The sequence below is a fragment of the Cavia porcellus genome, unplaced genomic scaffold, assembly GCF_034190915.1.
Source record: "Cavia porcellus strain 051 isolate PalLab524CR breed Dunkin Hartley unplaced genomic scaffold, mCavPor4.1 scaffold_20, whole genome shotgun sequence".
Classification (NCBI taxonomy): domain Eukaryota; kingdom Metazoa; phylum Chordata; class Mammalia; order Rodentia; family Caviidae; genus Cavia; species Cavia porcellus.
In genome coordinates, this window is record NW_026947503.1 from 6,188,756 (window position 1) to 6,213,223 (window position 24,468).

General features: G+C 32.3%; 1 protein-coding gene across 4 annotated transcripts in view; it reads right to left on the reverse strand.

Annotated features, from left to right (window-relative positions):
- Znf407 (zinc finger protein 407) overlaps positions 1-24,468 on the reverse strand; it is a 448,808-nt gene that overhangs the window by 176,064 nt on the left and 248,276 nt on the right. For all 4 annotated transcript variants that reach the window (XM_063231437.1, XM_063231439.1, XM_063231438.1 and 1 more), the window contains exons 5-6: positions 9,306-9,472; positions 5,574-5,657 (exon numbers count right to left, since the gene is read on the reverse strand). In XM_063231437.1, the coding sequence (XP_063087507.1) occupies positions 5,574-5,657; positions 9,306-9,472 (251 nt within the window). The remainder of the gene's footprint in view (positions 1-5,573; positions 5,658-9,305; positions 9,473-24,468) is intronic.

A 24,468-nucleotide genomic window follows, 5' to 3' on the forward strand; every position in this document is an offset into this window, starting at 1 on the left:
CTAAGGTATATATATAAATTTTGTGTGCTGTCAAGATAAAAAGTGACCAGTAGCTTTTATCTGCCAAAACACTGATAATTATATACAATATAGCAGAGATAAAAGAAGGAACAAACAAGTGGCTCTACCCAAGAGCTCAGAACCAGAAAAAAAAAGATAAGCAGCTAGCACACAGAAAAAAATTGCGTAGTTAGTGCATGTGACACGAAGGTATCATTAAAATAGATCCTGCTGGAAAATATTTCCATTTGACTTATTCTTAGTGAAGGGGACGGGAACTAAAGGGAAAGAATGCGGGAGAGGTAGAGAGGAGAGAAAATGCAGTGTCATGTTAAAAAGAAAAAGTTGGATTAAAAAGGATTTTTGTCTCTTTTAGTCAGTTGTTCCTAAGATAAATTTCATATGAAAAAAACCAATCAAGTGAGCATGACAGGTCTGCTTAAGTAATTCCTCACTGTCAGTTTTTAAACCTCTGGTCAAGTACCTTAAACTGCTATAGACAACTCAACCGTACTGATGGGCATCCAAAATCTCACTCTTATGATGATGGATGACTTTGATTCAATTTGGGAGACAGTATGATATTCATATTGCATAAGGATGAAAGGAAATAACTCAATCTCTTTATATTTAACTGACAAATATTCTGTAGTACAGAAATCAACAGTCACGTGAAAGCAAAAGCATAACTGAAAATGTTACATTCATTATAAAAACTGAACATGGTCACTAAATTAAAAATTATAATTTTTGAATTGACCAGAATCAAAGGGAAAGCCATTAAGGAAAAAAAAAAAAAGCTGCACCTAGTGTGCAGGCCTATAATTCCAGCACTCTGGGAGGCTAAGGCAGAAGAATCACAAGTACCAGCCTAACTTAGGTAATCCAATGATTTAGTAAGACACTGTTGCAAAACAGAATAAAAAGTATGCTTCAATGTCATGCAGTCCAAAGGAGTTAGGGGTTCAATCATCAGAATCACCAGGAGAAAAAAAAAAAGAAAAGAAAATCAACATTGACTAGCCTAATAATTTGATGGATCACAGAATGTATACAGTATTTGAATAGCATCAATGGGGTATAATAAAAACATAAAAACTTCACATATTTACAGGGGACATTAGTAAGTTTTGTTATTGGTGCAATTATAATCACAATTAAAATAGTATACAAACAAAACCATTATTCTCAAAGGATTTCTATGCCATGCTCCTCTCCCTGCTCATCTCAGCTCTGTTACCATACATCTGTTTTCTATCACTTTATATTAATTAGCATTTTCTTGAAAATTATGTATTGGAAATATACCAGTTATACACTTTTTTTCCTAATCTTGCCTTTAGCATAATTATTTCATGATTCATTTATGATGCTATGGATATAAATACTTCATTTACTTTTGTGACAGTAGTATTCACTACATGAATATAACAATATTTTATTCATAAATCCATTGAAAGACACTTGAATTGTTTGCACAAGTGGCTATTGCAACAAATAAATCAGCTATCAAGATTTATATTTAAGTAATTGAATTGATGTGTATTTCTTTCTGTTCAGGTATAGGATGGCTGGATAACATGGTTTATATATATTTCACTTTGTAATCACAGCAAAACTGTTTTCCAAAGTGTGACCATTTTATATGCTCAACACTTGTGTATGAGAGTTCCAGTTACTCCAAATCCTTAGCAATATTTAGGGTTGTTGGTGCTTTAAATCTGCACTTCTCTGTGAATACTGAGCATCTTTTTATGCACTTACCCGGCATGTTTTTATATGCTCCAGAGAAGCATGTGCTCAAATTTTTTGATCTTTTTAAAATTGGTTGTTAGTTTTTGTATAATTGTTTGAAAGTTCCTTTATATGTTGTAGATACAAATCCTTTGTAAGATTTGTGATTTGCAAATACTTTCTCTAAGTCTATGATACAGGTCTTCTTTCTCTTAGCAATGCTTTTAGTTTCGTATTAAGTCTTGAGGTAAGGTAGAATAAGTCTAATTTATTTATTTTTAATCTGTTTGAATATTTCAAATCTTTACATTTCAAATTCTTAAAATTATATTTTTTCCTCCATAGTACTGAGGTCTAACCAAGGGTATGTACACTGAGCTACATTTTTAGTATTTTCTTTTCATTTTAAGACAAGTTCTGGTTAAGTTGTCCATGCTGGGTTTGAACTTGGAATCCTCTTGTCTTAACCTTTCAGAATGCTAGAATTACAGGTGTTTACTACCATTGCTGGTTGATATTGTCAATTTCTTAAAACAAACAAACAAACACAAACTCATGGGTTTATAGAGAAAAATATAGGAAGGAATAAAGTCTTAATATGAAGTCCTGTCACCCATGAACATAGTATACTACTTTATTTAGGTCTTTAATTATTCTCAGCAGTGTTTTGATTTGAAATTTTGCATATCCTGTTAAGAATTCTGCAAGCTCTATTAAAAAATGTTTTAAATGTGGCTTATTTCACTTAAGATTTCACAGTTTTTTATGTGAATTTAAATTGGAAAACAAAACTTTTAAAGAATAGTATTTTTTATAAATCTAATAATTCAAAGTTCACATTAAGGCAGCACTATGTTAGATCAAATTATAATTTCAAATCTGACTTGATCATAAGGAGATTCAACTGTGTAACTGTTTATTTATAAACTGTACATAGGTTGAAAAGGAAAATGTAACACAATGAAAACTTGTACCACACAAAATAGCATGCTAAGAAACGCCTATTCACTATGAGTTTTTGATAGTGATAACAGCACTATATCAATTTAAACAAACAAAAGTTTATTCAAAATTGTACATAACGCTTAAGTTGTAACTCACATATTTTGCTACATGGTCAACACTCCTGATGCAATAAACTTGGTAAATTTTTAATCACTTATGTGCAATTTCTTCAGGAAAATATACAGCATTTAGCCTCAAAATCTAGTTAAAAAAACATATATCCAATTCCTAGACTACAGTTTGGCAGAAAATTTTACAATTTGGTATCAATTTGTTATCAGAATTTCATAGTGAATCTAAGTGGTTAATAAATTTACAAGATCTTGCCCATTAAGCAAATTCACAAATATAGCCTCAAATTTCAGTTTTCGAAATATCTGTTTGCAGTAAGAAGGTACTTGATAAAGAGTGTATGCACCTGCTAAGAAAGGGGATTGCATGGAGAACTGATTGTTTCTGAATCCTCTGTCAGAAGGACAAATAATATAAAATATTAACATAATGATATTATTTATGTCTACAATTCTACTTGGATATATTCTACTCAAAAAAGCAAAGATGTTTTCACTCTTCCTATATTTCCTTTACATAACAGAACAGTGTATACTGGTCCAAGTTTTTACACTTTCCTTTACAAGCAATAATCTCAGACAACATAACCACCAGGAATACTTTGGACCTTACGTAACACTGATAGAAAGGTAAAAGTTAAAGCAGAGATACCAGAATAGCTTGTCGCCATAGTGTAGTATCCTTTTGTATGTCAACAATTTGTCAACCTAGCTGACCACATCTCATGGAAATCACACTTCACATTCCTTAGGGTGGGTTAGAGGTTATTAAGCTGGCCAGGACTCCTCAACTACACGTGAGCATTGGCTCCTGTGCCCTTGAATCAAGGGTCTCTGACAGGTGATAAAAGTAAATCTCAGAATGGAAGATGTTTTGTGTCAGCCCCCTAGACAGTCTGTATTGCAGTAGGGAATTATTTATGCCATTTAGAACACTTCGGGTACCTACCTCTTTCCTAGCTGATTGTAATTTGCAGGGACACTCTGTGGTAAAAAGGTAAACCATGTCATGGAGGGACACATCAGAAAAATAGGTTTCAAATGCACTATTCAAGTTCGGCCTTGGAGGAAAAAGTTTTATGTTGCTTAAACATTTTAAATCCAGCATAAAAGCTAAGTGCCTAGACTGAGTTGAACTGAGCTGTTTTGTTGAAGCCAACAGTCTGAAGGACTGAGTTTGGTATTAAAGAATCATGTTTGATTTGTGCCACAGAGGCAGATAAATGCCAAAAAGACAGATACCTCTGTCTGTGAGACATTGTCCTATATAGTATAAAGTTAATAGCAAAGTAATAAGGAGTCTCTGGACCTGACATAAAATATAAAGTTGTGCCAGCTCGATGCAGGCTTCCTGATCGATCCATCAGCTGGAACGCCTGTGATTGTAGTATTATTATCTCCATAGCAAGGCAACCAGGGGCACTACCCACTGGCAGAGGTGGCAGAGAGGGGAGTCTGCAGTCTCCTAGGGCCACAACAAATGACACTAGGTCATTTACAGTGATATTTAAATCACAACACTTTGACCACTAGTAAACTGAAAATATTATACATAAAAACCCTTATAAGCACACTGTTTCTGTACATATTTCTAATTTCTCCACAATATGGGCCAAGGATGACTCACACCAACTGGGCCTCTCCTACCACCTTACATTGATTGAATCATTAAGTCACTGGATTAAACTAATGTATGCGCAACTAGCTTCTCTAAATTTACAATGAAGTTTTATATTTTTAAAGTTAAACTGAAATTTCTAACATTATACTACACATTGAAAAGCTCCCATTGACTTAATGGCTTATAAACCACACAGAAATCTGAATTGTATTTATGCAAGATCTAGAAGCAATGTGTGGCATTCATTTTCAAGATGGTATCCTGCAAACACCATTTAGGGATTAAAGCTTCCTGTATCCATTCAATATTGTATTTTGAAAATAAAAATGTACTATAATTAATAATATTTTGTGTGTGTTTCCATGCTATTTGGAGTGTAACTGTCAAACCCAGTGATTCTTACTGGCACTCAAAGAAAAGTACAGCAACTAAAGTTGTCAACTGTGCTATCAGATGACATATCATCTTGATGAGGAAATATACTAAAATTTGATTCTATTAGTAATTAAAAGGGACACTTGTCATGAATCAGTACTATCCCAGGGAAATAAATTTAGAATTATGAAAAGAAGCACATATAAGAATCATCAGATTCTACAAAGTAGGAAATAAAAAACTTGATTAAGTATTTTAAACTTTTCCATCTTAAACATTCCTAATCAAAGTCTATTTTATTTTGTTGAATCACCATGAATGTAAGTTATGGGTACAGGCATTCTTTTCGATGTTCAGATAAGAGGGTAGGCAAGAAGGGAGATCCACATACAAGTGAATGAGAAGGTACAAAGTGGGGAGAAAAGATGACTATACACAGGGATTTCCCAGTTTCCACTGAGGAGGCTAAGACACAGTATTGTTGAGATAGTTGTACATCAGAGCTTTGAAAGCTAAAATACTGACTTCCTCCTATTTAATATGAATTTACTGAGTGATGCTTGAAATATACAATATGCCCACCTTTTAAGTATATAAAAGAAGACTATTTAAAACTTACTTGAATAGAATTTTCTGTAGGCCCTCAAGTACACATATTTGATACAAATATTAAAGCGAATGTAATTTATAAGGCCAAGAGTGGTGGCAAGGAGGTTTGATACCTTACTCTTGTCTCTAGACAGCAGGCTGGCAGCCTCTATACTGACCTGTGTGCTGCCGGCGGTGCTTGGTGAGGGCATGCCGAGTTCCGCCAGCAAAGCCGCAGAGGTCACATAGGAACGACTTCTCGCCTGTTGCAACAATAAACAGATGAGGGACTGTGGAGGTCACAGATCATTAAAACATATCTATCAAGGCTTTCAGGGTTACTAATTCCTCCAATCAAATGTTTCCATGTAAATATGTCAAATGGGAATGAAATTACCACTGCGGTTTATTGACTGTGATAAAATCTGAAAAGCACCACTGAACATAATTACATACTTGTCAGACCCATAAAAATTAGCTTTATTATCAATGGAATGGTTTTGTACAACTTCATTTCTGGTAGATGTCTTCCAGATGGGGCTGCTTTATGCACTTGAACAGTTTTTATGCATATCCTGATTTTTTACAATTCCCATACATCTGGCCTTTCTGAGCTGAGTAAAGATTGCTTAGAACAGTTAATATACAGTATATATGATTCTGTTTAAACAAAACACTGAATTTTCTAACAACTTAAGACTATTGGATTTGTTTTACCTGATTCTAACAGATTCTTCCTTAATCACTTCAGCTTAGTATTATGAACTAAAGACCCTAAGAAGAAAATCTGTATTACTCAGTACCAATAGCAATGTGAAATTGCTTGTGTTTTTCAAACTTTTACTGCCAAAAATTCTGAAATGGAAATATTAATTCAGCAGATGATGTTTTTCTTAGAAGTGTACAAATGCTGATTTTTATCATCTTTAAACAAGCTAATATCTTACCCTACATTTAGACATGTAATATATCTTTTTAATGTAGCATAGGTAAGCGTAAGTGCCTGCCAACTAGTCAGATCATTCCATAATACCCACAAAGGGCAAAGAAGAATAAAAATGCCAACCTTGTAGAGATTCACTGAAACTATAAACTACTTTTTAAAAAATCATGTATGTTTATCTTTATCCAGTTTTCTGTTTACAGACATTTAATGCAACAAGTCTTTCCAGAGTTTTGCACAAATAAGCCTAGATTGTTCTAGTGTTTTGATAGGTCATGAAAGAAATTTAGCTTATGGCATTTCTGGAAACTAGCCTGATTAAATTTAAAATAAATAGCAAGGGCCAAGGATTTAGCTTAGCGGCAAAAGCACCAGCCATGGCAAGCGCGAGGTCTTGAGTTGGATCCCCAGGCATAAAAAAATAAAATAAAATAGAAAACCTAAGAAAGACAAGTTTGGTAATCAAAGAGTATTCCATTATTTAATCATTTACAGACTTAACTAAATTAAATGAACACTTACTAATAAGGAGTCCTTTAAGTATATTTAATCTTATTTCCCAAAGGCATGTTAAAAAGTTCATTATTACTCAAAAGTAAAGGTGAATTTAAATACTTTCATAATCTCATTTTCCTATTTTGGGGTTTATTCCTTTGTATCATTATTTCAGTATAAAAAGAATAGAGTAGATGGGCTGTAAAGAAAAAAGTTTAATTATAATCATTCATTTAATTATTTAATCAATTTGGAATATAAATCTTTCTAACTAGCTGTATTATCAATTAAATAATACTGAAATAGTGCTTTTTAATTCCCAAAAGACAATTTGCTTGTTAATATACCATTTTATGCTGAGGCAAAATCATTCTTTATTATTCACTGTCATACTTCTCTGAGCTCTTTTACGTGTAGTGGCACAAACATACATTTCCACACATGCACATGAAAATAGAGAGCATGTTTAAGATTATATGTTTAACTATGACACATGTATACAACGGCAAACATATATACATTTCATTGTGTATGGTACTGGGAGTGTTGGTGTGGCAGCATTCAACTGTCATTGCATTTGCATCCAAGAAAAGCATTCTTCTCTTTTGAAATTCATGAATATCTTTGTGATCTACATCTTCCTTTTAAAATAAAATTTTAAGCACAGAAAAATAATGGCATTTATAGTCATTACATATGCTTCATATCACTCCACTAAAGATATATACAAACACAAAGAAAAAAATTACTTATTTTCCATGTGATTTGATTCTAGATACATTACTGACCTTGATTTTTTTGATGTGTAAGATTTTATTTAGGATGGTAGTCTCCAATATATTGTATGTCACATTTAACCTGGTAGCTTGATTTTTTTCCATTCTAAATGCAATTTTCACTTACTGTGTGTGTGTGTGTGTGTGTGTGTGTGTGTGTGTGTGTGTGTAATGACAGCAGGGCTAGGGTGAAACAGTGGGCAATTTTATATTTTTGAAGAAAAAAACTTAAGAAAAACCTCAAAGTAATATTTCATTCATTACAGAGGGGGTCGATTTAGCATAATATATTTATATGATACCATACATATAATGGGAGACTTCATAACAACTTGAATTAGTTTCAAGTGTGCCATTTTGCATTCAAATGTAAAAAGACATGGAAACCAATCCTTTATTTTCTATTAGAAAACAGCCACTGTCCCCTATCTCTCATTATGGTGCAGACTACAAGACCTAACAACAAAAATCCATATTATTGATCCATCCAAGTCTCCACAATTATTCTTTAGAAGGAAACGCCGACGATAAATTACATCTGCACTGGCTTTTCATCTGCTGTTCGATATAAGTGATCTCTCAGGGCAGGCTGGAGACCTTAAATCGTCAACACCCTTGTCAAGGAAGCTAAGGAGGCCTGGGCTTCCCACAAAGTGCTTCAGAAGGACTTTTAACCCATAATTTCTAAGAATAATATGGGATTCTTGGCAATTAGAAGAACACTTGGGGATGCTGATTAAAATTTATCCTTTTTTTTCTCTGAAACAAAAATATTCTAAGAGGTATAAAGCAAAAGACCATGAAAATATCAAATAGCTTGTAATAATATACGACAGTGATATAAGAAGAAAACTCAGATATGAACTTCTAAGTAAGTTTTGGGTACAGTGTAATGAGACAATGAAACATAATTCATAAACATAGCATATGACAATAGTATATTAGTGAGATAATAAGGTCATGAAAGCCCAAACTAAGTGTTCTCAGTATCATTCTCAACATAGATGTGTTTGTTTTCAACAAACAGTTTTTTTCAACAAACAGTTTTTTTCAACAACAGTTTTCACTATCAATTAGTTCACATTCCACACAGTCTGTTCAAAGTTTTGGTGTAAAATTTATTTGAATTTGAGCTTTTTAATGTATAATTTTATGAAAAAGCTATAGTAGGTCAATTCAGATTAGCCACAATGCATTAATTATCAAAAACTCTTAGGTCTGATAATCTCCCTGAGACTAATCTGCCTAAAACTTCATAAATGGCATATAAAACCAATTATAAATAATGGTAAAAAATTATTCTGGAAACAGTTTATATCTGTAACAAAATATTAAGTTCCTTTGAAAACTTGGTATCTAAAATCTTCTTTGGTAAGGTTCTCACCTAACAACATGTATAGACACATCAAAATATACATGTACTTTCAAAAATGACCTTCAAAATATGAACTTAATTTTGTTAGACATGTGTACACACATGAATGCAGACATATACTAAAACATACCTTCAGCACTACCTTGAGCATCAATGAAAAGCAATGAATGCTATTTGTGCCTTTTCATACATGTTACCAAAATCTTAAACTCTGCAAATAGGACATCAACCCACTGATTATGGTCAAGGTAATTAATGCATAATTCTCACAGCCTATAACATCTCTCTGCCAGTCTTGAAGAAAGAAGGGGACAGAGCACACCTGTGTGCGTCCTGTAGTGGTCTTTCATTGCAGAGGCTGTAAGGAAGGAGTAGTGGCAGGTGGGCCAGGTACACTTAAAAGGCTTTTCTCCTGTATGCAGTTTCATATGGTTGTTCAAGGCCCACTTCTCTGTGAAACTTCTGTCACACAAATGGCATGTAAATTTCCTGCATGGAGAGAGAAAGCAATGTAAATTTAGCTTACACACTAACATCGAAGGCCCCAGACAGAGTGAATGGTAACCCAGAAGGGTGGTGTGCAGCCTCTGTGAGGAGAACTGCAGGCCTGGTCTGTCATGTCTGTATAACCAGGCATTGATTTTTCTGTCGAGGCCTGGCACTTCAGCCATTTATTCTCTGCTTTGCGGTTGGGCCCAACGGGTTTGAAAAATTCTGTTACAGTCCAGTCACCCCTGAGGCAAAAGTGAGAATAGATTTCACCTGTACAGGCCTACACCACTTATCCAGGGCATGGGCTGTCAGAGCAAAGGCTAAATGAAATGCTATCCATACTCAACCTCTCAGACAAGCCCTGCTTTCTGCCAGGCACACGGTTGCTCCTGAAAGGCATCCCTTGGCCCTGCAGAACCACACTCCCAGGAAGAAAAGGGAGCCTCCACTGTGCTTCCTGATCAAGAAGTCCCTCTAGGGTATCACAGGGGCACATAAAAATTTTCCTTTAATAAAAATAAAACAGGTTGTCTATAGAATTTTAGTTTTAAAAGTCTTTGACAAGAATAAACTATAAGCACTCCTGTATAAAAATAAAGAACTAAACTAACAAATCAGTACTCAAATAAGAAAATATTACAGGTTCCAGTGTAATCTCTCTCAATACCTTTAACAATAAAAGAAATCTGACCATATATAAAATCTTAAACATTTCTTATGGTTGTTTTGACTCTCTTTTTGTTTGCATTCATGAAATCATCATTAAAATTACTTTATTCCTTCTACTATTGAGTAAAAACAATCCCTGTGACTAACAATATTCAGCTAATTCAAGTTAATTAACAGTGGAAATAAAAGCAAACTAAAACCCAACAATCAAAAGTACTTTAATAAGTTGATAAACATTATGCCAAAAAAAGAGATAATGGCAGCTCAGGTTGACCACTATAAATTAGGCTATATTTTTAGCCAGTTGAAGCAATAAAAAATATAATATCTGGATTTTTAATTATATTATCAATAAGAAGCAGTCCAAAGAGTATGTAGGTTTCATGTATGGGTTTTAACCATTATTGTACAAATTTTCTTAGCTTCATTAGGGCAGATAAAGAATCACAAACTCCAAATAATTAAATTTCCTGTTTTGGAGATACATGTGGATTGCTTGAACAAATTAATCACTTAGAGTTTCATCAATTCCTATCAATCAAATTAGAAATTTCTTTTTAAAAAATTTATCTTCTTTTGTGATACAGTTATAAAATTAGATCTCGAATGTAAAATAAGTAAAACTGATAAACATTTAAGAAATGTCATAATATATTTGAAGCACTTCATTAATAGTAAACTGCCAATTTATTATCTATATCATGTATGTGGAGAGACACTATTTTTATACCCATTAACACAAACTGACTTCGAAATTACTATATGATTGCTCATTGCCTACTAGAGAATGACAAATATAACGAAATACTTTGACATATACTGGAAAAATATCATATTCGTATATCTCTTTGATGGGTCTTCATGCATTTAAAATTTCGAAACTATGGGATCTTATTTCCAAGATAAATTCCCCTTTCTACTTATTTCTTCACGTATTTATTGTGAACTAAACCTTGCCTACATGAAATAAATAAGAAGGTTAATTAGATGCTATCTTTAACAAATAGCTTTTCCAGACTGTATTATAACTTTATGAATTACAAAATAAAACCCTCATTTTTAAATCTACCATTTTGTACATTTAACAAAATTACATCTATGTAACTGCAATACAGGTATTGTATTATTTATATGTGATAAAAATGTTAAACTAAAGCTCAGTACCTGTCATGAAATAAGAAAAACCAGGTAACAAAGAACAACCACTGGATTTTCAGAAAACCTCACAGGTCTTAGAAAAAATAAATTCACTCACTGGCACTTTGAAAAGCACTGAAAATATTGCCAATGAAAACCTGTCCTTATAAAGATTCAATTCTAATTACCTATGGGTTATCTCCTAAAACTACACAAATTCAGAGCTTCAAACATTCTAAACTATCTGCCTCACACAAATTCATGCTTGCTTTGTAATCTGCCATGGGATGCTAGCTCTCCTTAGGGTCTTTAGGAATCCTTCCTGAGGCATCTAGGACAGACTCTGGCTAAAAAAAACACGTTTTTTTCTCTGTGATGTGCACCCAAGATAAGGATGAGGATGAGGCTGAGGGTGAGGAGAAGGAGGAGGAGGAGGAGGATATCAAATGGACTTTAGAAATACCAGATCATCTCTTCTCCAAGAATTAGTATGGATGTATAAAGAAATCAAGGAGAAAAAGTCAGATTTGGCTTTCAAAAACATTATAGCCTAGTAAGGGAGAGAAACCATCCACAATAAATAAACTCAATGCCAGAAAAAAATTTAAAATGTCTTATTAATTTTAAAAAAAGCAATAATAGAGTAGGATAGATTAGAAGGATCCTAGAGGTGGCATTTTCAGATTCCTTTGGGATTCTAAACACTTAAAATTAGTTTTTAAAACTTTAAAGATTTATAACGAAGTTATTAAAAAATGCTATGACTAGCACTGAAGAGGTATGACATACTCAGTAGAAGGCCATCTGTTAGAGAGAGATTCTGGACTTCAATGCCATAGGTGACTCTGTATCCTAGCCTCTTTTATGTAGTTTTTAATATTTAATAAAAATTACAAATGGCCAAACAGTGCTATCAGATTTTGAGCAAAGAAGAGCAGTGGAGGAGTGGGATAGGGAAGGGATGTAAAAGAATTAAGACATGTCACGTGCATTTACCAACTACCTACAATTAATGTACTTACTATGTACCAGAGACATAACCAAAAAAAGGCAGTTACCTTCCCTTTCATTAGACATCGCCAGACATATATACTAGATATAAAAAATATAAAGGGTTTCAAAAGGAAGCAAAGTCATAAGCAAGAAAAATAAAACTGATACCAAGCTTCTCACCAGCAGTCTGAGTAATCAGAAGACAATATAGAAATAGGCTGGTAACTTAAGAGTAAAATATTTCAACCACTATGTGTGTGTGTGCATGTATGTGTGTATCTCACATCTAGCGATTTCCTTCAAGAACTTTTTTCATAATTTAGTTCCTGAGACTGAGGTATATATGATGTTAAAACTTTCTGAAATAAGACCCTCTTTTAATGAGTAAATCCAATGCAGCAAACAATTGAGAGCTAATCTTTTAGCACAAATTAAAAAGGATTCCTAAATTAAATAGGGGTTACTAGATAAAATTCCAAAACTTTCCATTATATTTGGTATATTTATAAGAGGATACTTTAGTCACTGGTATATGTGCTGTGATTGATTCAATTATGCCAAACCTGGACTGTGTCTAGGCCTGACCTATATGGGGAGCAGTGGTACAGAACTAGATGGGCTGTGTGGGGAGTTTTCTGTTATCTAAAATGCAATAATGGAGCTAAGATTATTCTTTTTATTAAGAAAGTAACAAAAACTACAGGAATCTCATTATGTATATGTGAAGATAAAAGTGTTTCTAAATATTTTATTTGATAAAAATGAAAGTATTACTAGTATATTTTTGTTGTCTATTCAGGATAATTTTGGAATACATTGCTTTAGTATTGCTTTTCAAAACTGAGTATAATCTATCCCTACCTGTTATCCAGAAAAGTCTATTCTAGGTATTTACCACTGAGATACTCTTACAGATACAGGGACATATGAAGATAAATTTCTCCCATTACAGTTTAAACAGTCCTCAGGTGAGGAGGATAGGTAAAGTTTATTCATAAAATGGAATATAATGCTGTAAAAATGAATAAATTAGTTCTACATATCTATATGTGTTAAAATGTCTACAACATGTAATTGCATTTTAAAAGCAAGTTAGTTTTATAAAATTTTAGATAATCAATATTAAATGTAAAACATTTGTAATATTATAATTTGAGGACATTGATTATGTCCGAAGTGGGAAGCAGAGAGTGGTAGAGAGCTAATTATAGCTATAATTTGTTCTTAAAAGAAAGGAATTCGAAACCAATATGACTACATTTACTATTTTCAGGTGGTTCCTTTATTTTTGAAATTTTCATAATTCAAATGAGTACTTTAAGTAAATAATCAAACAATACTTTAACCCCTCTATTATGGCACATTATTATCAAATTAAAAAATCGTAAGAATGTATCAGCAAGAAATACACCAATAACACTGAACTCCTGTGAATGAACATTTAGTAAAACAGCAAATTAAATTTTGCAATCACTATCTTTCCAAACTGTAACATAAAAGTACTAATTCAAAATTATAATTGCAAAAGTAAACTTAAGAAATTTAATGGATAGTTACTGCTAGACTTTGTGAATAAAGAATACAGAGCAAAGCAAAGATTATATGATTCCTAGCAAAGAATACAGAGCAAAGCAAAGATTATATGATTCCTAGCAAAATAACCTAGCATACAATCGAATGTTTCATTAATTTCTAAGTTATTCAAACACTACCAATGAACAGATAGTTCCTTTGGAATAAAAACCTCTTTCTAATGATTATAATTTAATATTTATATCATGATACACTAAAATATTAAGTAAAAATATGGTGGTCTTTGCCCAGTTGGGTTACCATGTAAATTTCCATAAACTGCAAATAGATCTGAGAGATAATCCTTTTTTTTGAACAAAGATGCACAGAAAGAGACATATAAAAAGCATCATAGAAGAATAACTGTAATATTCACTAAATTCACTGGAACCTCTTATCCTTTAAAAGTACCCCAAAGGGTAACAAGGCAAACTGAAAAATTTCAAGAAATTGTGCAACAATAACAAATTCAGTATCTGTAACTACCATAATTGTGGAAAGCTTATAATGTTTTTGACTCAATAAATATATGATTAAAAATACTTAATACTGTTCTTAGGTGTTAAGTATTATTTCATGTGAATCAGACACTTAAACCACATTAAATATTTCAAGACTATTCTACAGTGTTTCTATTCATTTTACTTCTGTTAAATTTCAAAGTACTATATAAGCTTAACTATGGCATGCAACTTTACGTAGAGCATAGAAATTTCTCACTATTTTTCTTAAACTGAATACTCTAGAAGGCTCAGAGATGGCTAAACAACAATAAGTGAATTAAGACACTTAAGGGCCTTGTTGACCATTTCCTTTGGAATACTTCTGCATGTGTGTATACAAAAGCCTCAGTGAATAAGGTTGTAGCCTGAAATAATAAAATACAAATATCTAGATTTAAATTATGCATTTATGCGAGATTTTGAGAGTTACCTGTTTCAGATTACGTAAAAACACGAGCATAATTTATGTCAAGAAGCTACCAAAAAACCTAAGATTGGAAGGTTTCCTTTACTAAATTCAACGCTGAAGGCTCCAGTGTGGCTTCCAGATGAGAGCTGGAAAACCTCCCTTGAGGGTTTTTACGCATTGCACAAGGGAGCCCCCTACTTAAACCAAGAGTCTTGAGTGCATTTTTGCTCTGATCAGGTGATAATTAGTCTAATTAAAAATAGATCCTTGTTAACTAGTTAGAAAAGAAATTTAACCTCACCCATGCCAAAGCCTATCGTTTTAAAATCTCTTAATATAGCATTTGGTTTATAAAAGCTGAGAAATACATTATTCTGGCCCTTTTATTTTAATTCAAGGGTTGACAGGTTCTTTGTCACAATACTTCTGAGCAGTGCATTAAGCAGAATATCAAAGCCAGGCTGTCTAGGTCTACTAAGAACCATGAGAATGACTCACTCTACAGAAAAACATTCAAGGATAAGTGCTGTGCCCTAAATGATTAGAATTCATCTTCGCAAATCTCATTCCTATGAAATCTTTCTTTGTCAAAGAGACCATAAACTATAGTCTAACCAAAACCATCATACAAATTTATCTGGAATTCTTACACCACATGTTGTGAATCCAATACTCCACAGCACAAATAGTACAGTATCTTAGATTAGGAATTAGAAATCTTGTGCCAAGGACTCAATATTTTCAATTTTAAGGCTATTAGGTCTTTGGTACAACTACTCTACTGATTGCCCAAAGGCAGCAAAAGACAAATGAATGAGGCTGTGTTCCAATAAAACTTTACTTACAAAAACAGTTCCTGGGTCTAATCTGGCCTGAGGGCAATAGTTTACCTGTACCTGGCTCCCATGACAGGTCACACCATCCTGCATTTACCCTCCTGCAAACACCCAGATCTAACTTAAGTTAAATTATCCCAACATAAAACTGCTAGAAAGCAACAATGACTAAATACCATTTTCCAGTTTGGAGAATTTGGTGTACTATGGAAATAGTTGGTGTCTTTTGTAGGGCTTTACAATACCAGCATGCAGAGAACACGTGAAAGGAATTACACTGCATATTAAGACTCATTGCAATCATAGGTTGCCTTGTCCTTTTCAAAACTATCCTTTCCAACTATATCAGAGGCTAGAGGACCAGGAAGTGGAAACAATTTTAACTAATCATAAAGGTCCCACAGAACAATATATGCATTAATTTGCTGCAGTTCTCCAATGTGGACTAACTGAAATTTTAAGGCTTCAAGTTAGCTTCAAAAATACTAGATGTACGTAAGGGTGGTAAAAACAGTAGTTACAAATAAGATACAAATATTAATGATTAAGGAGCCTAAACAGAGAATTTATTTTAAACCTTATTTTTTTGTTATTGATATCCACTAATTTGAGCTTCAAGGACAAAATGCATTCCTATTGCTATTTACATCTTCATCCCAAATGTCTTGAGCAACTTTCACTTTGGATATTTATAACACAATTCGAACAGTCATCAGATTACTACACTTTTGCAACTCCTGTACCAATAAATCAGAAAAAAAGTATGCATTCAGATTTACTGTGTCTAGCAATGATCCATGCTATGCACAAATCTACAAGTACTAAGGCATCTATGCTTGCCCAAAAGGAACCTAAGACTCAATGATCAACATTAATGTCAATGAATTAAAAAGAAGAGAGAACCAACACATTTGGGGCACTTTATATAAAAGTTTTAAAAGATATTCAGAAAAAAAAAGTATCAGTGAAAATAGAATGAAATATTTGGAAAAGCTTTTGTGAATAAGGCAGGTTTCAGATAAATCTGAAAAAACAGAATCAACTTCTAAAAACAAAAAACAAGCTCAGGGTCAAAGCTCAAAAAGACCGTAAAGTGGCATAGGTGAGCAGTGAGCCAATTATCCAAGCAGCAATGGGAACAAACTGCATAGAACAGAGATGTAAAAGTTGTATAATTTTAACAATCAAATTCAGTGGTTCTGAGGATCACAGAGGAAGTTTGACTTTGACACAACAGAAGAAACAACCAGTCTCTGTTTTTTTGTATTTGTCTTAAATGCTAACTTTTCAAAATTATTTAATTATAATTTTGCAAGGAATTAAATGTAGCTTAACTCATAGGTGTCCATAATCAAATAAGCCCACAAATATGTGCATTTTAGAGAAAGACCTACAATATTAATTCCTCACCTGCGATTTACAATGAAATCATTTATATTCGGCCAAGTAATGTCCAATTTTCCAAAAAGTGCTTTAGCAATAGTAAAAGTCACAAGGCTTCCTGCTATACACATATAGATGCTATAAAAATGCATTTCAGAGAACTCAGAACCTGAATCACTTGTACGCCAATAGTTTTCTAAGTTTTACTATGTTTCATGATGATGCTATTTTAACATGGTCAGCTATAGTATAAGAATTGATTAACAAATATAAGATGTACCAAAAAGATTTTTTTTAAAAAAAACAGGCTTACAGAAAGAGTAAAAAAGGTGAGTTTTAAAAAGTCAACTATAAATCAACACTATTAGATTTTTTTTAAATTTTAATGAATAAAACAGATACCATATATTTATGAAAGTAATAAAACCTGTCACAACTTAAACATTTTACCCTATTCCAACTTATCAGGAAATAAATTTATTTAGAGTTTAAAAGTCAAGTAACGACTTCACTTTACAACACTCTAACAGTACATCAAGAAAATGTTTCATTAAAATAATTGCAAAATTTTACTTTTATAAATGAACAACACAGAAAAAAATCATACATCTTCACAAAATAATTATTCCAAACCCCATTTGGTATTACAGCTGATTATTTCTCTTGAGTAATACTGTACACACTTTGTTCCTTGCTAGCAGCAGGTTCAGAGATAATATCTGGGGTCAGATAATAATGGTACTAGAAAAAAGAATATGAGAGAAACTAGGCTTGAGCAGCCTTTCGGAATCTCAGTAAGACTATCATTTTATTCCAGTTAAGTATTCAAGTCAGTATTTCTAAAACTATGGATGCCTTTTCTCTAGGTATCACAGTCTAGATCCCTTGTATCAAATAAATACATTGATAAAATTATCTAATTCACAACTGTTAAAAACAGTAAGAAAATATGAACAGCTATTTGAATAAAATACATTATGGTAGCCATTGTTGATTTCTATCTTGTTTAGCCATCTTGTTTTGAAGTCCTATAATGCTTTTATTCTGTTTTGATTGGTTTTATTTGATTTTATTATGTGTGAAAGCATGGATGGCTGTTTTGAAGAAAAGGAGACACTCTAGTAAACCACTGTTCGTTTCCTGTTATCTGGTTTTGAAGTTCTATATTGCTTTCATTCTTTTGTTTTAACTGGTTTTAGTCTGTTTTCTATTTATATGATTCCAGTATGTGTGACAGTACAGACAGCTATTTTGAAGAAAATGGGAGACATTATGGTAGCCATTGCTGATTTTCTATTGTCTTGTTCTGAAGCCCCATAATAATATCTCTTTTGTTTTAATTGATTTTATATTATTTTGATTTTTTAAAATTTATTGTGTATGAAGGTATAGACAACTGTTTTGAAGAAAACAAGAGACAGTATGATAGCTGCTGTTTATTTCCTGTTCTCTTGAAGCCCTGTGTTACTTGCATTGTTCTGATTTGCTTTGCTCTGTTTTGTTTTGTTTTATTCTCTTTAAAATAAAAAAATTTAAAAAGAAACAGAAAGCCATAGGTTTTTTTTTTTACCAGAAATCCCTGACATGTCCAACACTTCAATAAACATATACTTAATATTTTAGAAAGAGTAGAGTTCTGAACAAAATTAATAAGCCATAGACATGTTGCTGATTTTAAGTGGATTGCATCCATAACATATAAGATTTAAATTTGTTATAATGCTCCTTTAGAACCATTAACTGACATCAGTGAATTTAACTTTCTAACTTCTCTATGTACATTAGTTAAGGAACAGTAACCATAACTACCTGATGTGGTGTCTAAGAGGTAGATACAGTAGATTAAATTTAAAGACAAAAATAATACTCCTATCAAAAAAGTTTTAATATGCATCCTGAAAAATTATACATATTGTTTCTCTGAAAAAATCTTCTTGAGATGTCAGAACATGTTCCATAGACCCACATATCTTACAGACCAATAAATATTGTGTCTTGCAATTTATCTTGGAAAATTTTATGTCTATTATTGATATAAATTTCTATAAATTTGAAAGTAGTGGCCAAATTTATAAGGTAAATTTGATGGTACTGTGTGATCTGCTGGAACTGGGAAAAGCAGTTTTCCATATTTAAGCTTTTCACTATTTTGAAGCTTGTCATCATCTTGGCCTTCTAGTAAGTCAGGATGATCTAAAGAACCATTTGAAGTCAAGGTAAGATTAGTTAGAAGGGCTAAAATGTATTGCCCAGTAATCTTAGAGTTTAGTACAAAACTGACCCTTTCTGAGACCTTAGTCAAACACAATAACTGCAGTTCACTTCTAGAATAAATATTCAGGGGCATCTGTACACTGGGGCATTACCAAGAAACAATTTGAGTTTGGTAGACTAATTCAATGTAGACACTGTAGAACCTGATACGGACCATGGCTTGCTTTAAATATAAATATACTGACAAATAGATACAACAAAAGATCATGTAGTAGGGGTTTGAGTTATTTCTTTCAGAATCATCTTTCAAAAATTTGTATCAAGAAAAATGAAAAACTGGATTAACATAAAAATCAAGTTTTTACAGTTTTAAAGGGATTGTGGTCCAACTGAAGTTAAGTAGTTACTAAAATACTGATGAGCTCTTCATCATTTCAGATCTATCTACCTACTATGAAATGGGAACAAAGTGACTTAAAATGTACAGCAAATGAAACTAGAAAATGCATAAATATACAGAAATATATTGTTGGGAAGAAAACCCACTTAAAGGCCAAAACAAAAACATATTAGTTTCTTTCAATAAAATAGAAAATTATTTTGAATACTGAATATCTTGCAGATATGAATTCTTCCACAAAATAAAATTTCAAATTTCATCTACTTCCCATATATTCTACATATGAAAGGATAAATTTATATAGGCATCTATAAGCATTGCATTTATATTCATTTTCAAATCTTCAATACTTCAAACAAAAGATTAGGTAAAATACTATCATTTATTATATACTTCTTAGCATCCAAAATATTAAACTAAATTTCTTCCTCAGTTAACTATATAAGCAAAGTAAACTGAAAGGATTCAGGTGATAGAATATGTTTACATTTGTCATAAGAATAATGTCAGGCAAGCTAAAATACAAAATTAATGGAAGCTAACAAAACGAAGTTTACAAGAAAAAAAACTTTTTGATGATTGGCTAGGAATAAATAAAAATGTCAAATAGCCTGCTAGATTGGACATTCTGATAAAAGAAAAACAAAGTCACCTAACTCAATTTAGCAACAATCTTTTCATTAAGGATTTTTCAAGAAATTATTTTGCCAAAAGTAATCACAAGACTTTTGGTCCAGAGTGGGAACAGCAATGAAAGTTATGCAAGATCAGATCACACTGAATATTAATTATGTACCTGATCAGTTGTCTTAGCAAGCTCCAGGGAGGACAGTATTTGAGCAATGCTACCCAAAAGATTTAAGTGCTTAGAGAAGGTAAGTATTTTGTGTGTCCAGACCTCCTTTCCACAAAGCTGACAATGACTCACACAATTAGATGTTCACTACAATTAGAAATTTCAATGGCTACATGGTCACAACATTACAAGATAAAGTTCTAGGTGTTCAATAGCACAAAGATTATCACCAGACTCTCGAGATCAGATCAATTCTCAGTAATGACTATCTTATAATTCACTTTACTTTTCAATATTATCCAAAAATCGTTACCTTATTGTGAGCTTATTTGCCTCCCAAAGTTGACACAATGCTGTCTATTACATGATTTTGAATTATTTTCTACCACATTCTATAAGTGATTTAAACAAGTCATGGACATTTACATTGGTTTTTAATTTATTTATATTTTTCATAGTACTTAAAGTAAGGTAAAGAAAGGGAAACAAAGCATAAAGAGTTAATATAATAATTTATATAATTCAATTTTATTAAAGGTTCAAAATATGATGAGATGTGATCTGATAAATGATTTCCTAATGACATAATTAAAATTGAAAACCAAATTGTTGAAATGAAGCCACATAAGTACAGCAGATTTCTACTGTGACATTAAAATATGATGCTGGTGGTTTTGTCATTCTTTTAGCCTTAATTTTTACATAAATAGTCAAGTTGGACTGAAATATCTCCAAAATGTAACCCAACAATAAAACTCTACAATTCCAATTTTCATTAGTCTTGTACTGAATTCAGTTTCAGAATAAGGCATGCATAAGTCCTGAATATATGAAGACTATCAAAAGCTATACTGCTTCAGCAGAGTAAAAACGATTCCGAAATTTGAAAACAACAAATCTATGCATCTAGCAGGACCCCAATAAACCACCAGGACTGGTGAGAAATTCTACCTCAACTGTATTTCCAGGGTGTTTTCCTACTGTTGGTGTTCGTGTACATTTCCAATGGATGTGGCTTAATTGTTCTCTGGAACATAAAGATCTAACTCTCAGGAGACAGATGTTGAGCATCTCTCCATCATTAATTTGTTAAAGATGGTAAAACACACCAAAATCAATATAACATGCCTCTAAATTATGTTAACACTACAAAATCAGAAATACAGGGATAGAATTGTGGTTAAATAACAATCGAACATTAGAGCAAGTTGCAGCCAACACTCAAAATTAGCTGCAAGACTACTAGGTGTTCAAACAATTTTTGAATTAAAAACACTCAACTAAAATGGAGGCCAGTCCAAAAAAAAAAAAAAAAAAAAAAAAGCCATAGAGCTGTTATTGCAGTAGGTAAAATCATTTCTTGGCCTATAATTCATTTTAGTAGGAAAAATACACAGATAGCAATAATATAGAATTGGGCAGTTTTGTTTTCGTTTTTCCATTTCTTTCTTTTTTTCCATCCCAGCACAGAAGACTGAACCCAGGACCTTCATGCTGAACTACATACCCAAGCCTTTTTGAAATTTTTTTTTTTAATTTAGAGATAGTACCTTACAATTTTGTTTTATTTGTAACACAGAATCTAAAACAAACAACTAGATAAATAAAAGATTTACAATGTATATGCAACCTGAAGATGTTTAGATGATATTTATCAAAACTGTTTAAGAGCTGAAAACTTTAGACACACTAATCTTCAGTTCTTCAGAACTAAAGCCACAATAAGCTGAGACAGAAGATACACTAATCTTCAGTTCTATAAACATCTCATGACATAAGAAAGAGAACTGTGTTGAATACGTCCAAATAATTCTAATATTTTTTCACAATAAATATGTTTAAAGACTTACATACGAGTATTATACCTACTAGACTTTAATATGCAGGGAAGCATAAGGAAACACCTAAAAGCAGGAGGGGCAGGAAGTAGTACTTTGAATAAAATTCCAGAAGAAATACAATTAGAAATACCTTCCTCTGGGGATGAACAAAAGCCAAAATATTAGCAGATTTTAATTATTATGAAGTAAACAAGTTCCCTATCAAATGTTGATTTTTACTCAACATAGATCTAATCAGAGATTAATATGGTGGGCAAGAGTTAGCGACAAGGGAGTGAAACTAAAGAAAAAACTTGTTATTCAATTATCAAAACTTAGGGTAAATGTTTGACTATGATAGTAACAAAACCAATTAAAAGTAGATTATATGAAGGTATCAACATGTTTTTAATAAATAATTTAGATAAAAAGCTTATAGAAGTGTACTTTAAACTTTGGTAGTCAGGGAAAGCGTACCATAGATGGCTACAACTTCACAATAAAAGCAGCTAAAATGCAATTATATAATTATACCATATGGTTAATATCAGTGTTTCAATGACTGCCTAGGTTTTATTTCTCTCCTATCACTACTGTTAAAATTCTTAGGAAAACATGTCTGCTTTCAGACACTTGCAGGGCAAGGTAACATCTGGAGACCCATGTAACTGCAAGTCACCCTCACGTGTGTCAGCTTGCAGCTCGTATTCCCTGGTGAAGGCTCAAGAATGCATTCCATTAGTTTACTGATCATAAAATAATGTGCTCCATAACTAGGGCTTCTTCTTGCTTTAAAATAACCAATACTATTTCAGTAATTATTTATAATTAACAAAAAACTTTTATGTTAGGGTAAAATTATTTTAATAAAATTTTAAACAAAGTAATGTTTAAAACTATATTATCTAGTGATCATAAAGTAAAACACTATTCAAATTGATATGTTACCAAATATATAATCTTTAAATCATGGTGAGGCATTTTAGTCTAAACACATGTATAAAAACCATGAATTGGATTTTAACTCAATATGACTTAAAAGTCATAAATTCAGGTAAGAAACTCAATTTACCCTCAACAATAAGATCTGATTTACAGACTTTTGGTTAAATATCCACATGCACAATGTCACTACCATTCAGAGTAAGTAAACAATGAAAGGTATTTTTTAAATAAAAGTAAATAATGAAACATTTTTTAAACAAAAACTGTAAGAACATGGAATATAATAAATACAAAAGTGAAATAATTATATTCCTTGATCAATCTATATCCATTAAAGACATGTTAATAATTCAAAAAAATTCTTTTAGCACAACTGTTTAATAATTATTGTTATTGTAGGTTATTTATTCCACAAAGCTATAATTAAACGTGACATAATCTATCCATTTTCTTAAGATGTAAAGTAGCCATGCTAAATAAAGTTATTCCTGTCCAGAACATGTTGTCCTATTCTTTCAGATGAAAGTAAACCTTGAGTAAATTCCTATTTATCTCCTTGCCAATCAAGAAATAAATGACTGACACTAACACGTCCTTATCGGAGCCTTCTGTCTACAGCTCATTCTGCTAAGTGATGTCACTGCTGTAGCAGATGAAAATAAGCAGATTATTACAGTGACTAGAAGCAAACTAAACATTTGGATTTTTGCATGGACAGATTTACACACTGTCTGTCAGATAAAGCACAGTTTGTCTGCTGCTTACACAACAAGAATGTGCCTGACAGCTTTCTCCTAGGTATAGCATCTGATTACATAAATAGGCCATCCCCACTATTTCTAAAAACTGACAGTGTGTCTTAGTTTAAAGTGCAATTTCAGACTATCAGCTTTTCTGTCTTGCACACAGGGCTGATTAACATCACAGCACTTGCTGGAGGTCCAATCAAGTTTCCACTCTTAGACTTCCAGGCCATCTAAGTGGGAACAGGATGTTTGGGGACAGACAACAGACTTAAACATAGCCTGTGTTTGAAGTAATACCTTTAAAATAAATCAGGAAAATTATAGTGTCTGGTTAGCTAATGATTTTTAAAATTAAAAAAAGGAGTAACTGTACAAAACACTCATGTATTACTATTTTTATAGCTGTTGTATTTTAATAATTTTACAGTATTCCATCAAAGAAAAAAACAATGACTTATCATGATCATATAAAACCACAATACTGATATAAAACAATGTTTAAAAGTTACTTTCCACTAATTAGCAACCTTCCTATTCTTACCAGGAAAATTATCAACAGACTTGGAACAT